The 18,253-nt window shown below is 37.0% G+C and overlaps 1 protein-coding gene across 11 annotated transcripts in view; it reads left to right on the top strand.

Annotated features, from left to right (window-relative positions):
- Nucleotides 1-18,253, top strand: part of lrrc7 (leucine rich repeat containing 7) — a 191,457-nt gene that overhangs the window by 150,047 nt on the left and 23,157 nt on the right. For 8 of the 11 annotated variants that reach the window (XM_056459998.1, XM_056459997.1, XM_056459996.1 and 5 more), the window contains 5 exons: nucleotides 4,163-4,249; nucleotides 8,413-8,524; nucleotides 8,883-9,063; nucleotides 11,580-13,296; nucleotides 15,997-16,146. In XM_056459998.1, the coding sequence (XP_056315973.1) occupies nucleotides 4,163-4,249; nucleotides 8,413-8,524; nucleotides 8,883-9,063; nucleotides 11,580-13,296; nucleotides 15,997-16,146 (2,247 nt within the window). The remainder of the gene's footprint in view (nucleotides 1-4,162; nucleotides 4,250-8,412; nucleotides 8,525-8,882; nucleotides 9,064-11,579; nucleotides 13,297-15,996; nucleotides 16,147-18,253) is intronic. The other 3 variants (XM_056460005.1, XM_056460002.1, XM_056460001.1) reach the window with 2 other exon arrangements.

The following is an 18,253-nucleotide window of genomic DNA, read 5'->3' as shown; positions in this document are numbered from 1 at the left end:
AGTTTATCAACTAGACTCTGGCTGCAAACAATATCATCAGTATAACATGTCAGTGGCCATCTTTGGGATATTTTGACTTCACTTTTCTACAGAGGAAGGAAGTAGAGAGTAGTCGTCTTTTCTTTTTCAAAAAGTTTAAATTCAATAGATTTTAGCCACATTAATGAATGTTTGAGTGAGGGGATTAAATGAAATACATCTACAATTACATTTTAAAGTGCCCCATTATGCTATATTAATGGTTCCTCGTTTTCTTTTGGAGGTCTCCTACAATAGATTTACACTCATCCAAGGTCAAAAAGCATTCATTTTCTCATAACACCTATTTGAAAACCTCTGATTTCTCAGAGGGTCTCAAATGACTTTTTAATTCATTTGAAGAGCCTACTCTGCTCTGATTGGTCAGATAGCCTGCAGCCTTTTGTGATTTGTATTCTAACAGTGCATGTTATAAACACAGGTATACCATATCTGACAGGATGCTTCCTCCCCTCAGCATGTATTAACACAGCTGGACAGTAAAGATTGTGTTGATTTTACAATATAAATCAAATTTGCTTCTGATGATTAAACATTGAAGGACTAGTTGGTCCAATCCATCCCCCATCATAAGAACAACATGAATAGTCTAATATATATAAGAAGGTCGCTGGTTTGAGCCTCGACTGGGTCAGTTTGTGTGGAGTTTGCATGTTCTCCTTGCGTTTGCGTGGGTTTTCTCCGGGTGCTCCGGGGTGAATTGGGTATGCTAAAAACTGTCCGTAGTGTATGAGTGTAAATGAGTGTGTATGGGTTTCCCAGTGATGGGTTGCAGCTGGAAGGGCATCCGCTGCGTAAAACATATGCTGGATAAGTTGGCGGTTCATTCCGCTGTGGCAACCCCAGATTAATAGAGGGACTAAGCCGAAAAGAAAATGAATGAATGAGTTTTTATGTGTTTACATCAAGTAGTATAACTTGTGTCTACTAAACCTGTGTATGCAGGTGTTTCATGTATGTGAGTGTGAAAGTGGACTTAAACTCTTTATGCACTTCACACTTGGTAGTTCTCTATTTTTTTAATTCATAAAAAACCAGAGCAGGTAAAACGCAAGTGTGTTATTTCAAGAGTGGCTAACGTGTTTGATTATGGATCAAAGTAGAAATTGTTTTAAAGCAGCCAATAAAAAAAAAAAACCTGGTGTTATGCAAATGTGTTAAGAATCAATTGCTTGTAGAAAGTCAATTTGAATACCTGACGGCCAGAGTTGGGTGTAACGCGTCCACAGAAATGTGTTACTGTAGTCTAATAAAATTTTTGAGGAACCCAATAAAGTAACAAATTCCATTTTAAATGTGTGTAATTTGATTACAGTTACTATGTCAACGTAATTTCGTTACTCACGTTACAAATATAGTTTTTGGGAAAAAAAATGCTTCTTTAAAATCATGTTTTCAGCTGCAACATCAATTAATAAGCAAGCGCTTTTGCTGGAGAACTGCAGCTGAAATGGTTGCTGTCAAGAGTGGCTGCTTCTTCAAGTAGAAATACAGACATAACTTTGATTTCATTGAGTGTAAAATCAAAAATATTGCTGTGAAATGCAGACTAAACAACTTTCTTGTAACTCAACCAAGCGGCAACCTCCCGCTCTCTCTCGGGAAGCCAATACGGAAGTAACTGAAACTGCAATTCATCAAAATTCCGCTAGTCCTGGCTCCATAATAGAGCAAGTTGCAATTGAGCCCACTGCTAGAATGGCCAACTTCACAGCAGAAAAAAAGGTGTTTACAGCCTGGTACAAAGAACGATTTTGGTTCATATAGCTATTGTTACCCTCCATGACAACTGTGAGGGGGGTGAATTTTTTTATAACTCATCCATTTCCTTTATTTTAGGTTATAGTAAGTTTGCATAATTAAGGGCGTGGCCACTTGAGTGACAGCTAGGTCTCGCTGGTCGCCGTCACTTCACCTCAGCTGAATCCGGCAGATTAGCCACTGATCTTGGCATATTCATCATATTTTTGTTCTGTTTTATGTGGCTTTACACAGTCAGCTGCCTTTTGGACTTATTTCTTACAATTATCAGATGATATGGGATGCTGTGTGCACTTAATTGTGCTCACAAACCATTCACGTGGCCTCGTTTCCCATGTGAGTAAAGTTATATACTTGTATACCATCTCTATAAATGTATTTGTTTTATTTAAGATCATTTATCATTTATATTTTTCTTTAGACCCGTAAAGCACTCCAGAATCTGACAGATTGATTAGCTGTAGGCTCTAGATCAGTCATCTGAAGCGTTATCATACAGTGTTATGCTGGATTTCATCAATAGTCTTGTATTTACTTACACAGACTATATCTGAAGTGTTTGGAAGTAATTTGCGTTTTCCTCCTGTAGAAAAACGTCATAAGAACAATGTTTAGTGGCTCAATGTATTACAACAGTGTTTTTAAAAGTCTAAACACTTTATTGATATAGTGTACAGCCAAGCACATGTGGTCAGAACACAAACGAGTCGCAGGTAATAAAGTATCAAGTGTTTCTCCCAAAGTAAAGTCTGTCTGCTAGGTCTAAGCAAAGTGCCAGCAGGCGTCTGTAGCTCCGCCCACTCTCCGCCTCTTTGCCCTTGTTGGTATCCCGCCGTGGGTGCGATGACGCGCGAACAAAATGGCGACGGTTGGCCGCGCCTACTTGTAGCTTCTTTTGCAGTGTTCAGAAACCTATGGGTGACGTCACGGATGCTCCGTCCATATATTTTACAGTCTATGAACTCAACCAGCAACTTGTTCAGCACTAGTACAGAAAGCATTCTACGACAATACTTGTCACCAAGGAGGACACTGGCGCCCAATAACACTGCGGCCCAACTCAGCCTAAACAGGCTAAATTAAATTTTTGTGTAGAATCGGGAGTGAAGGTGTCATCTGAATGTGAAGAGAAGTGTAGTCGCTTATGGGGCCATTCACACATCACGTCTTTTGCGTGTGCGCACATATATAGGGAGCGCATATTGTGCACACTTATATTGGGAACGCATATTGCATGCGCTTGCATTTCACAGGCACACCCAGATGAAAACCACGAGTCACGCAACAAAAACTGAACAATCAGCTTCAGACTTTGTATGGAATACACACATTTTGGTAGACTAATCACCTCAGACAAATGCAGAACACCCAAACACTGCAGTGCTTTTGCATATGGATGTCAATGGTTACAGGAATCCAGTTTTCTTCAAAATGTCTTCTTTTGTGTAAAAAAAAAAAGGTTTGGAAAAAGTAAATGATGAGAGAATTTTAAGTTTTGGGCGAACTCTTTAACTATTTTGAACTTGTCAAGCTGCTGTGATCAACCCATTGTAATGTTTTTCAATGGACATTAAATTACTGAAAGAGATGCAGTTTATTTTGTATTTTATAGGTATATTTTATATTTCAAAAGTAACTTCAAAGTAAAGTAATTAGTAATCTGATTACTCCTTACATTAAGTAATTATTAATGTAATCTGATTACAATTTTCCAGTAGTAATTTGTAATCTATTACTTTTTTAAAGTAACTTACCCAACACTGCTGATGGCATTATCATGCACTTTGACATTTAGAACTGCAGCGCGTTTTGCAGAGCAACACCGATATTACCGCATAAAAGATATATTCCGAAAAGCATAATGGGGCACCTTAATTGAGTATAAAGACAATTTCATAACTTTTAATGAGGAAAAAAAGCAAACATTGGACAAGATTAAAACTTTTTAGTGCGTATGTGTGTGTAAGGCTGTGTGCGTGTCCTCTAACAAATGCGTAAACAAGCAAATTATACTTTGGGCATACACAGACACAGCTACATTCATAACCCATTCATTTAAACCAGGCTTTTCTATGCTTGCAGTAGCTGTTTGTTTAGATTAGCATACAAGCGCATGATGTATTGTGTCCATTGCAGCTTGGCCTCACACTGCTTCCCCCCATGGTCTCAGAGACCCCCCGGCCAAACTGTGGAGCTACAAACATTACTATGATTATTATTGTTATCAGGGTTATCGGGACCTTGGGAGTACCAGTGCCATAAACCTCATGTTTCTTACGCATTCTTTTCTTTCTAGACCATAAGAATCCATTTTTGTTTGTTTGTTTGTTTGTATATATGTATGTATGTTTGTTTTGCTTAGATTTCTTTACACCGCGTCGTTCCCAAGCCTCAACAGCCAGAGAATACGAGCCTGGCCGTTACTTCCTCTTCCTGTTTCTGCCTCATAGTAAGTGGCTGAGAGACCAGACAGCAGAAAATCAGCTAAACGGATGGGGTGGCTCATTTCAACTGCCGTCAAAGCAAATTAAATTCATTTTCTTACACACCCCCATTGCGGGTGAAGCATTTATTTAATACGTCCCTGGGGTTGTTTCCCATAATGCGGTTTTAAAAACAAGAAGAAATTTGGTTAATATTGGGAACATGATACCATTTTTTCAACTCCCCCAGTGTTAAACAGGTGTGTTTTACCCTTTTTTAAGCCATTCAGCCGATATTCAGGTATGGCAGGACCACTTTTAGCTTAGTTTAGCATAGATCATTGGATCAGATTAGACCAGAAGTATCTTATTCCAAAAATTTTAAATAGCTAAATAGCATGAGTCTTAGTGATATTGTGTACTAATGCTGACGGTGATGAAAAGTTGCCATCTTCTTGGCCGTTTTGACAAGGAACTATACTCTCAGTCTGACGTAATAATCAAATAACGTTGCTGCTGTACCATGGCTGCAGCAGGCGCAATGTACGTAGATTCTAACTGGTGGTGCAAGTGTAGGGCTTGATGCTGGGGATTATTTTCTGGTGCTGCACAATATCATTGCACCTGCTGCAGCCATGGTACAGCAGCAAAGTTCCTTAACTATTACAACAGAATGAGAATATAGTTCCTAGCCATTTCAGCCTAGGAAATATCAACTTTTCATTTTCTGTCAGCCTTAGTACACAATGTAACTACAGTCCTAAATTATCTAAACGTCTTGTTCATTTTTGAGCGAGATGCTAATGGTCTAATCCGATTCAATGATCTATGCTAAGCTAAGCCAAAAGTGCTCCTGCCAGACCCGGAGATCAGCTGAATAGAGTCATAAATAGTAAAACTCATCTGTTTAACTCTGGAAGAGTTATAAAACATGTCTATTAGCAAAAAAAAGTAGTGTTTCTATAAGCATAACGTTGGTGTTCGAATTACAGGAGTCTTAGGCCAGGAATACACTGTGCAATTTTGGTCCAATTTTGAGGTGATTTCTGACTCATGCAGCTCTTCTTTGAGTCGGCCTGAATTTCTGCTTTGTCGTGTGTCGTTTGTCATGCTGTGTTTATCGAGTGTACAGGGGGAATGTACTGTAGGGCGATTATCAGATGGTCAGATGATTTTCAGCCCTCATGGGGGAATCGCACAGTTGAATCAGAGCTACAAACTGATTGAGAAACAGAAATAGACATACACACTTCCGGGTTCACAGGGTTGTGATGGTGCGAAGTTTAATGATTTATTCCTGAATGTACAGAAACAATTAAAAGTGTATGATACTCTGTTTATATATTTAAGAGATACTAAAAATAAAATAAAAATCTAGTGGTTTTTAATTTCTTCCTTTGCACCCAAGCTTCACCCTCCTTCCCAGTAAAGTAGGTGGTGTAAATACACCATATGATGATTTACCAACCACCATTAACCCTTATGTACAGTTAGGGATATTTTCATCCACTCTGGGGTGATTTTGAGTTTTAATTTGGCCATAACATTTTCTGTATTTCAGTTAGCAAAATTATTTTTGGTGACAAATGTTATTTTGACACATATTTTGAGAAAAAAAACCCTCAAAAATACACTCCAATATTTTACAGTCCAATATTTTACTTTTTTTTGCATAAATCTGTTAATCAACCTCAGTCCTGATCAAAACTACTAATTTGTTAAGAAAATTGCGGGATTTTAACTCTTTAACTGCCAAATTCGTAAATTATGTCACTGATTTGGTGAAAAAAACACACAAAATGACGTATTTTCAATATAAAAAGTTATTGTGGACTGGATTTTTTTACACTTTAACAAAGTCTGGCACATGTGAAACAGCATCGCCTTTGATGCACTGATTTTGACTGATAAAATTTTTTTCTCCCTAATTTACTGTTGCTGGCTGTTTTTGCCCCATTAACTTCCATTATAAAATTTTTTTGATTACAAAACCATGACACAATTATGCATTTTTGATTGTTGGTGGTTTTGCTATTGGGAAGACGTCAAATTTGGCATCAGTTGGCACCATTAACCCTTTAGAAAAAAAGCTTCTCGATTTGATATAGAGTATAACAGCAAATTAGTGTGTGTATGTGTGTCTGTGAGTGTGTGAGAGTGACCTTTACGCACTTACCTTAATGTGTCTGATAAAAATCAAAATATGCATCTCAGCTCTCAGAACTACATAAAGTAAATAAAAACAAAGACTATGTATTTATCAAATGTGGTTATAACAGAAGTCAATGGGGCAAAAACAGCCACCAACAGTAAATTAGGGAGAAAAAAAAATCTAAATTAATCAAAAACAATGCATCAAAGGCAATATTGTTTCACATGTCCAAGACTTTGATAAATGGTAAAAAGAAATCCAGTCCACAATTAATTTTTATATTGAAAATACATTTTTTTGTGTGTTTTCTTCACCAAATCAGTGACATCATTTATGAATTTGCCAATTAAAGAGTTAAAATCCTGTAATTTACAAAGCAGTTTAGTAGCTTTAGTCAGGACTGAGGTTGATTAACAGATTTATGCAGAAACTTTTGAATAACATATTTATCTGATGCATTTTTACAGCAGTTTATTTTAGTGGATGTTTTTATCCCGAACATAACAAAAGAGTAGTAAACTTTAACAGTGCACAGGGGTTAATGGAAAAAGAAAAAGAAGGGGGTGATCCTGAGCTTTGGCTTTACATTGCATGCGATCTTTCCATAAAGTTGGTAACTTGCTGAAATCGCACAGTGTATAACCAGCCTTTAGAGAGAACCAAGACCATATCAAATTCCAGTCAAAGCCCTACCTTGAATTTGAGGGAACAGCACTGTTTACATGGCACTCTTTTCTACTAAAATTCTTAAACTTTTTAGACTCCATGCTTGTTTTAACTTTCAAATCCATATGTAAATATACCATGAATTTTAGAATCTCTGTTAAAAACATTTGAGCTGCCAAATATATCAAGTTCAAAAGAACAGAACTGATTTGAAACATCATACTTCGTTGATCAACTGAATGCATCTTTGCTGAATACAAGTAGTAATTTATTTACACATGAACCCAATTTTTTCATTGGCAATGTATTGTATAAAAGCTCTTATATTCCAAATACTGCCCCCCAACCCAACCCCCCCTGACTCTGTGATATAATGTAATTCGAACATTGCGCAACATGCATCAAATGGCCCCCATGCTAAGCTTCGTTCACAATTCATTTACTATAAGTAGAAAAGCATTAGCCATTCGCATCACTTCACACAATCGCATTTCTTTTGGCCCGTTGTGAAGCAGCGATGAAGAAAAAAAGAAGCAGAGAAGGGGAGAGGCGGCTCTAACGCTGTTCTGATATGCATTTGTTTTTGCCTTGCTCTGCTGCCGGTTGTGTGAGCCAGCCTGCTGATGTACAGTCAGGTCTGAGAGGTGTGAGTTTTGCCATAGACAGCAGTGAGAGAGCTGGAAGATACTGATTTGCTCCTTGGGGATTTGACCAGACAAGTCAGGACAAGGCCTATGAATCATAACAGTCTGTATATTACTAATGATGAATCTCTCAACTTGATGTTGAGGTGTGAGTTCACACTCCGTTACTTCTAATATATTTCTCAGCTTTGTTTAACTTGAAGGTCATTTGGGGACAGTGTTTGCATTTTAAAATCATTAAACAGTTACTGTGATACAATATTGGAAGTGTTTAAGCTTATTCTAATAAATTAATTACTTCATACAACCTAAATATTGCGTAGCTATATGTTTTTAGCAAAATAATTTTACATTTTAGCTTTCTGATTTGTTTTTTAAACTGGAATCTCTTAATGCTGTCATTTGTGTTTTGGCTCTAATTGAGTTTTATGTAATATGCAATTCAGCAAGCAGATTTTTATACAGCCAAAACGTTTGCTGTTAGTAAACCAAGAGTTAATGTAATTTAATATGTTGACTTTTCTATATTCATTGACATTGTGACCTTAAATTGGATTACAAATGTCAAGTAATGTGTTTGAGTATAAGCTATTTATTTGCTCGATTTGCTTGGTATTTAAGTGAAAGATTAAAATTTGATTGCAGGAAAAGCTCACCCCACTCCCCTTGTTTTCATTCCTTTTGTCTAGTGTTTAATTCACTGCCAATTTGACACTTATGTTTCCAGGACTCCATGGGAGGCTCCCCGAATGATATCCGAATCTCTGACATGAGACCAACTCTGGTCGAGCCACCAATGTACAAACCAAAAGTTGTGTTACTGGGCAAGGAAAAAAAAGGTTAGTAAGATGAAGAAAGCCAGTGAGCGTCCATTTCTCAAATACATTTACAATTTTCTAAGGTTCAGGTGTGGTGTTTACTAACATTTTTTCATCTAAACTTGCTAGTTCCATTTTTTTCCAACAACCCCCTAATTATTTTTGGTATTTATTAATGAAACTATATCTTCGACATATAATAAAGTTTTATATATAGTATAATTGCACTGGGGAACACTGTAATAATAGCATAATTGCGCTGGGGAACACTGTAATAATAGTTATAAGAATCACAATAATTGCTGTTTTATTATTATTCTTCTTGCATATACATATCTTCTTTGTATTATCTTCACCTTCACTTCAAAATGCATTTTAGAGTCGACGGATGAGTCTGAACCAGACAAAATGCATTGTTTGAACAACAGCGGATCATCTGCCACTTATTCAGACTACTCACCCTCCCAGGGATCATCTGGCTCCTCCAACCCACCTGGAAATGTCAGTAATCTGCAGACATCTGGGAAAGAGGGGTCATCACAGACTCACTGGACCAACAGGTTGGCAAGAATTTAATCACTGCCACTGTTCATTTATATAAACTAATAGACCATCTGTGCACTGATCTGACATGACAGTTGATCAGATGGTCCAGCTCTCTGACTTTTGGGTGGCCAAAGTGTGACACTGTGTTGTTTTATAGGCTGGCAGTAAAGATTTTAGCAGATAACCAAATATTTAAAACATAACACAACTGTTTAAACCAGTTCCAAAAATCATGCACTGTTATGAAAAGTAATTATTTTAATATGTAATGATACACAAAATTTAAGTGATATATATTAGGTTGCAAATGTATGCCTTTACTGTCCAATGTTATCTAATGTTTACTGCCTTATTAAATTAAAAATGCTAATTTTAAAGGTGCCATATTGATTCAATGTTCAATTATTCTGTGATACCTTTATAATAGGTATATGGCTTAGGTAAGTAAAAAAAAAAGCTCAGTTTTGACCATATTTGGAATGGTTGTGAATGTTAATGAGTTCTGTTCTGATGCAACTCGGCTCATGTCAGTGCCTCCTCTCACACATACACCTCTAGACCCACAAACACAGACACACCCACAGCGTAATGTACTCTGAAATACATATGTGCAAAATAATCAGACCTCATTTGTGAAAAATGTTTTAGTTTGCTTATTGAGTTGCGTTTTGGATGAAACATAGGCTAAATTACAATTGTAATCGACAAAAGAGAGAAACAGAAATGTATTTAGTATTGTATTTTGAATGTTTAACATGTATAAAAACACAGGCAAGAATTATTATCATCGTCTGCATAAACAGATGATTTTTTGAAGTTTATTGGCTCTCTTTCATTATAGAAAAATCACAGTAAAAGCCGAGTAATATGACACGATGCATAAACGTGCATTAAACAGATACTCAGTAGTTAACATGTGTTTGTTGCCTCATTACAAACATCAGAAAAGAATTTCAGAATTTATTATCAAATTAACAGCCTCTTTGGGGTTGCACTAAATAAATATAGAATTTTGTTCCGAGTTGCCTGTTTTTTCATAAGGATTTCTGGAGGGGTCGTGTTATAGAGAGTTTAGGCCCAACTTGCCTCAAAAACCTACCTGAAAGTTTCTAGTATACCTAGTAAGACCTTGATTAGCTTCTTCAGGTGTGTTTGATAAGGTTTAGAGCAAAACTCTGCAGGACACCGGCCCTCTAGGACTATACAGTACTTGGTGACCCCTACTTTAAGGCATACTATGGCCCTATTTACACTAATATGTTTTAGTTTTAAAACGGCGTTTTAGAATGTAAATGATCCACGTCCATACTGGCGTTTCACCTAGCATTTCTGAAAAGATCTCCGTCTACACTACACCACTAAAAACACGCATCACGTGACCACACACACACTGGCATGCGCTGCGTTGTATGTGCACGTCTGAGCTCCAGGCAGTTAGTAGGTGCTTTGAGCACGCCTCCCCAGATAGGAGCAGTGCATATTGGACAGTTCATCAAGGATCTTCTGCTGGATCTCACCTCACTATAGTTGTTAAACGTGATATTTAATTCATCTTGTCTCTATCTTATGGTCATTTGAATCTATCACTTGTTCTCAGGTAACGCGTTTTGGCTGAGCGCAAAGTTAATATATTAATTTATGTAATCACGTACACTGATTCTGCACATTTGACTGATTGCTTGCCTTTAATTCCCCTATTGCACAAAATTATGATACGTTCTACTTTTATAAAGGCCATTATTGATTATTAAAACTGATAATCAGCAAAAGAGAGGGTATGTTTCATGTTTTTTAATGAAAATGAAAGGAGGCAGTCATGTTATAGGCTCGGTTTGGTTAGAAATTACATAGAGTAAAGATTATGGTCATTTAAATATGTAGCTATGCGATGCCTTAAAATTTTTATTGTCTGTTAAGTTAATATCAAGATGAAAATAGGCAGTTCCTTGTATCATGTTTATATTTTATTGTTAAGATGAAACAACGTAGCCAGGGTGACGTGAATGAAGTTATAAAGTAGCCTACACTGTTCTCTTTGAAGAATTACCTAACATGTCCTCAAGAGTTTGTTTTCCATATCAAAACTGTGAACTCAGAGAAAGGGTACAGCACTAAAATTTGTGCACTTAATATTGAGGAAAAAGCCCCAATCAGAAACACCTCTGTTTTCAGATGTCTCCGTTTTCCCCCATCCATACTGAAATGAAGCAGCAGCATTTTAAAATGAAAACGGCCTCTTCAGCGTCTTCAAAAACCTCCGTTTACAGGGCTCAAAAACTCTGGGGTAGTGTAGACGGAAGGTGCAAACGAAGCAAAGCTTATGTGTTTTAAAACTAAAATGTATTAGTGTAAATTAGGCCTATGTCTGCAATTAGTTTAGTGTACTGAAAAGCATTGCCTGTTGAGTCAATTTTTGTTGTTGTTTTGATGTTGAACGTCCTTGTTATGTTCAGCCATGGCAATGTTCTTGTCTACAGATTTCTTCTATGTAGTGCACTGATCAAATGTATTTTTCTAAATACATCAACAGGCTGGCTCAGTCTTTCCCAAAGCCCATTGAAACCAAGCCTCTTCTGAGCCAGAGGGAAACACCTCCTTCCAGCACGCTGCAGCAGCGAGGTGAGAGGCGGCCACTCAGCGACACCTTCGACAGCTGGAACGATGCCCCCCACTATGATAACACAGGTTTTGTTGCTGAGGAGATGCCTCTTGACACTCCGAGCAGCAGTGCTGGAAACCCCATGCTAGGCTCAAAGCCCCGGAGTGCATCGACAGCACATGGGCGACGGCCTCTCATGAGACAAGACCGCATTGTTGGAGTTCCCTTAGAGCTCGATCAATCACAACAAACTTTCCACACAGTTCGCAACACCCCTGACACTGAAGTGCCTGCTCCATCTAACCCCTGGCAGAACTGGACGAGGACTCCCAGTCCCTTCGAGGACAGGACAGCTTTCCCTTCCAAGCTGGAAATTACACCAGCCAACAGTCCCAATCCTGACCGTAAGGACTTTGAGCAGGAGATGGGAGAACTACCCGGCACTTTCCCCTCAACTGGAGCCTGGGGGTTTCTGGACTCTACAGACTCAGGGACGGGACGAGGTCATCCCAACGTTTATACGCACATCCAGGTTGGGAAAGATCCAAATAAGGGAAACACTATGGTTGTTAGCAAAAGTTCTGAAAGACTTTCACCAATGATGAGGGAGGTAAAAGCAAAATTTAAGAAATCCCAGAGCATAGATGAAATCGATACCGGGTCATACAAGGTCTATAGCATCCCTATGGACAGCTACAGTTCTAGTATAGAAAATCAGGGAAGTGTTGATCGAGCAGACTTTCCTATACCTCTAGAACAAAGCATGTCCAGGAGCCAATCAGCGCCAATGCTGGATGATGATCTGGATGGCTACGGTTTGAATAAAAGCTCTCAGCAGCAGAAGCCCGCCATCCCTAAGAAAGTTTACCATTTTGACCAAAGCTTCAACCCACAAGGAGCCATGGATGTTTTGAAATCTGAGAGGAGGGTTCCTCCACCATTCCCCAACACCCCTGAATATGTGAACCAGCCTGGAAAGACTTTGCCAAAGGAACTAGTCAGTCCAAGGGGCTATCGAGGTTATCCGCAGATGGAACAAGTATTTTCATTTGCTCCGAACGCAGCCACTGATGACGCTCACAATCAACAACTCTCTGTCCAGCCCCAACGCTCCAGGCCGGGCTTCCTGAGGCGAGCTGACTCTCTAGTAAGTTCGACGGAGATGGCGCTCTTCCGCAGAGTGGCTGAGAACCATGAACTCCAGCTGGCAGAGCACTACAGCAGACCTCAACAAATTAAGAGCATGCTGGAGCAACAGAACAGCTTGTCAACCATGGCTGACACTCAGTTCCACAAGAGGAATGGTAGGTATGATGAAGATTACTCATCTTATCAAGAACCCAAAAAGCCCATCATGGGCTATCCCACCAAGAGTCTGACACAACGTCGCCCCCTGTCTGCACGGAGCTACAGCACAGAGACATACGGGGCATCTCAGGCAAGGCCAGTGTCTGCCCGGCCCACAATGGCTGCTCTTCTAGAGAAATTGCCTTCAGATTACAATCTTAGTACATGCACTGAGAAAAGCCCTGAAGCCGACATGAACCTGAGACCTGTCCCTCAAAAACAAGAGGACCTGACCTCCAAAATGCCAGTAGACTGGAGACAGCAGCTGCTTAGACACATAGAAGCGAAGAGACTAGACCGGGTGAGTAAGAAAGCTTTTCTTTTTCTCTTATACAACAGAGTTTGTTAGCTTGAACTTTATATAGCCTCAGTATTTAAAGGGATAGTTCACCCAAAAATTAAAATCTACGCTCTATTTACTTTATTAACCTTTATGATTTTCTTTCTTCACAAAAGGAAAGCTAAAAATCTGCAACCATTGACTTCCATACTTGGAAAAACAAATACTAAGGAAATCAATGGTCGCAGGTTTTTAGCTTTTTTTTTGTGTGTGTGTTTCACAGAAGAAAGAAACTCATAAAGGTTTGAAACAAGAAAAGGGAGTGTAAACAATGACAGAAATTTCATTTTTGGGTGAACTATCCCTTTAAGGCAGAGGTCTCAAACTCAATTCCTGGAGGGCCGCAGCTCTGCACATTTTTGCTCCAACCCTGATCAAACACAGCTGATCCAACTAATCGAGGTGCTCAAAAGAGTCATGAACACTTTCATTATTTGGATCAGCTGTGTCTGATCAGGGTTGGAGCAAAACTGTGCAGAGCTGCGGCCCTCCAGGAATTGAGCTTGAGACCTATGCTTTAAGGTAATAAATAAACCATCTCTTTATTTTATCTTATGATATTATATTTTTATATTATATAAATTTTAGAGTATGTCTTTTTTATTTACTGAGATTTCAATAAGAAATTTCAATTTAAAAAAAATATTCTGTGCGGTTTGGTCTTATGTTAATAATAATAATAAGGCATTTTTACTAGTACATGAAATGGACTGAATTAATAAGAAATGTTTGTTTTACATACTAGAGGCATGTCTTAAATGAAGGCCACGTTTTAGTGTACAGACACAAGAACAGTTGGGTGAATCTCATGTAAACCATCAAGAATCGCCTGGGACATATTTCACCGCAAAATCAAAAGAAAAAGAAACTATATTCTGCAAAATGAAGATAAAGGTTATTTTTTAAGGATCATTACTGTTTTGATTTATATATTTAATGTATTTATTTATGCCATATTTTAAAGAAATTAATGCTAAAACAAGATTTTTTTAAATATCTTTATTTGTTTAAATATTTTTCATTTAAGCAGTGGTGGAAAAAGTACTGAAAAATCATACTCAAGTAAAAGTACCACTACTTGCCTAAAAATGTACTGCAAGTAGAGTAAATGTATCTGTTGTAAATGTTACTCAAAGTTTGAGTAAAACGTTGCCGTTTTAAAAGTACTCAAGAGTAGTGAGTATTATGCTGTGAAAATCTAATGCATTTACATGTAATTTGTGAATGTGTGTAAACATAATATTGTGTAGTGCATTTAGTTATTGCCCAGCAGACACACAACGTCATAAGACGTTAATATTAGGTTAGATTTAGTTTTTGACATCAGGTGACCAAAATTCAATGTCTAGCCAGCGTCTAAGGACAAAATTATTTTGAGTTCCAATAACGACGTCAAATGCAGTTGATGTTTGGTTAATTTTAGGTTGTGTTAGAAAGTGACCAAAATCCAACGTCAAGCCAACATCTTAAACCAACGTTGACGTCAAATACTGACATTTATTCGTCAGGTATGACAACCAAAATCCAACGTCTGATAGACGGCATAGTGGTTATGTCCACACTGTCAAGCTGTAACATCATTAGACGTTAATATTTGGTTGATTTTAGGTTGGTTGTTGAACACTGACGTCGGCCTGACGTTGAGTTCTGACGACATTCAGATTTTGATTCCAAACAAAATTCACGTCGCCACGACGTTGGGGTACAACTTCAATCTGACATCATGTTGACGTCTTGTGCCTGCTGGATGTTTAAGGCCATTCAGGTCATCACACAGTAAACATCCGTCATCTTCTCGTCAGTGACATGCATCTAAACAATCTCTGGATCTAAGCATTGTAAAGATCTTCTTAGACACTTTTAGTGCTTCCAAACAGTTTGCTGCAATTATAAATTCGTCCATGTCTTGAGGTAGTTCATTATGATGCGATTTACCTTCTACTGTATGTGTGATTTGATTGATAAGGAATTGCAGGTCTGATTTTTTCTAATCCCCATAGACAAGAAAAAATAAAATGGTGACTGCAGGTTGATGGAAAGTAGTGGAGTAAAAGTACTGAAATGTACTCAGGGGAAAGTAAAAGTACACATTTTTAAAACTACTTAAATGATAATTTCTGAGAAAAACTACTTAATTACTGTAGTTTGAGTGTTTGTAATTTGTTACTTTACACCACTGCATTTAAGTAATAGTCTTTTCACACAACAATAGTGTTTTATTTTTACATAAGAACAATAAGATGGTCCTTAAATGCCTTCAAACTCTTTCCGCAAAACATAGATTCATTTTTTATTGTTGTTGGGGTGAAAAAACACTCTTGCGTTTCTTTCCTGAGATTCACCTACTTGCTTTACCTATTCACGTACATGCAACCTTGGTGGTGAGCCTTTGTTTCTGTGTAAGTGGAATACAGTAAGACAGCATACCTCATCATTGACGTAAAATAGTCCCACACTGCTGCTATTAATATTCTGTAACCGCTGTGTATCACTAATGTGTCGTGTCGGCAGTAATGACGTACTGTTGTTGTTCTGTTTGTCAAGCTTGTTCACTCTGTTACAGCAGTGTGCAGTCCAGTGTAACCCCCAGCCACAACCTTTGACCTTTCTGTGTGGCTCCACCCATTCACTCATGTCATGTGGTTGTTTCCCTCCAATCAGAGCGCTGTCCTTAAGCACAACACAGTAAACTTCGGCATGCTGTACTCTGGAGGCTATGCTGCACCGCATGCCAGCAGAAGCATGACAATAAACTTTTACAATAACACAAAGCATGAAAACCAAACAACTCAGTGGCTACCTCTACCAAATGTGAGTATAAAGCGACTTCAGCCCCAGTTTCAGCATGAAGAAGATAATGAGTACACAAGTAACATCTCCTAGTTGAAAATCTTCCTCTTAGATCTCTCTCTTTTGAGCTGCTTCTGCTTTAGCTTCCAGAATAAGTGGTAATTCGATCATTTTGACATACTTTTGTTGTACACTATAATAGGCTATTTCTATAAGATCGACCATCTGACACTTCCCAGATTAACAGCAATCTAACACTTCACCAGTTTCAGGCTAGACGCTGTCTCTCACTGTGATGTTAAACATATATAGGTGTTTTCTGTTGCATGTGCTCAGTCTTTGTGTTTGGTCTATGCACTACAGTCTCTTTCTGTCCTAAACTCACAGAGCAAAGTGATCTGTGACCAACAGCAGAGATGCATTGATGAAAGGCCTTCTTTATAATGTATAGTCAATCAAGGTTGTTCCAATCCCATATACATTTCTTTGTTCTGCTGAACCAAAAGGTACACTGAAAAAATGAGTCAAAGATGATCCCTTGGATTTAGAAAAAACATTTATGTTAATTGGCTGAAAGCAATTTATTTTTGTTTAATTTAAACAAATTAAGTTGAACATTACTAAATACATTTTTTTTGTTTAAATTCAACCCATATAAATTGTTTGCAACAATTTTGCAGATATCATTTTGTAAATATTTTAAAGAATGCCAAACTGATGTCAATACCCATTTACTACCATCGCAGTTATTTTTCCAACTATGGTAGCAAATGTATGGAAAGATTTGTTTGGGTATTGACATTCTTCCAGACATTCTTAAAATATCTTCCTTTTTGTTTAGCAGAAGAAAGTTATTTATGTAAATGATGGTGACATTTTCTATTTTGGGTGAACTGTCTCTTTAATACACTGTCAATTGTATTAAATCTGTGCATGCGGTTCATCTAACTGCAAAAACAAAAAACTCTGTGCCTCAAATATCCAAATGCCTCCTATATATACAGTATAGCAGTTATAACATTTATATATAGCATTTTTTTATTTAATATTTTTATATATTAACATTTTAGGTGAATCAAAAATGTTTTAAAACATTGTCAAGAATGGGTGTTGTTTGATAGTTTTGGTTTTGAACCACTTTAAATGTAGACTACTATATATATAAACAGTAGTCAACAATTTTATTACACATTACTTAATTTCTAAACAAATTAATTTTTGTATGGATTACTTTGGTTGTTACTGATGTCTGGTAAAATAAATCAGTATAAAAAAAGTTTATTTCAAAGTTCAGTTTCAGAAATAAAATATACATATTTTATAAAAGATAATATGTTTTCTTCTAGAGAAAGTCTTATTTGTTTTATTTTGTCTAGAATAAAGGCAGTTTAAATTTTTAAGAACCATTTTAAGCTCAAAATTATTAGCCCCTTTAAGCTATATTTTTTTTGATAGTCTACAGAACAAACCATCATTATACAAACTTGCCTATTTACCCTAACCTGCCTAGTTAACCTAATTAACCTAGTTAAGCTTTTAAATGTCACTTTAAGCTGTATAGAAATATGTTAAATAAATCTCTCCGTTAAATATATATATATATATTTTTAAGCATATAAATAAGTGTTAGATGCATTAACTGAATTAAATAAATAAACAGATATTGGGTAGAAATTATTCTGAACTTTTTCTTTTATGGATTAAAAATCCATTCAAAATGTCTCATTTTGCTGTCTGCATCAAATTACATTTGCAAAAGTGATTATATAAGAAAAGAATGATCAAATACAAGTATAGTGTGTTTTAATTTACTTTAAAATATTGGTACATTGGAATTCAGTGTAACATATATTTTAGGTAAAAATTTAAGAACGCACTGTTTTATATGTTAATAATATTATAATAAACGTAAACTTAAGTGATCGTATAATATTTTTTACACTTTAAATAATAGAAAACTAAAGGTTACAAAACCAAATAAATTTAGCTCAGCATAGTTGAAATGCTCACTATGCTGACTATGAATGGTGCCTGTCACCTTTACTGTTTATCAACAACCCTTGGAGCATTAATAACTGTACACTCTCAGAAAAAAGTGGTACAAACAAAAAATTGTACAAACCAAAGA

This window comes from Danio aesculapii, chromosome 6 (genome assembly GCF_903798145.1).
Source record: "Danio aesculapii chromosome 6, fDanAes4.1, whole genome shotgun sequence".
Taxonomy (NCBI): domain Eukaryota; kingdom Metazoa; phylum Chordata; class Actinopteri; order Cypriniformes; family Danionidae; genus Danio; species Danio aesculapii.
The sequence above is the reverse complement of the archived record's forward strand: the minus strand, read 5'-3'. Positions and strand labels throughout refer to the sequence as shown.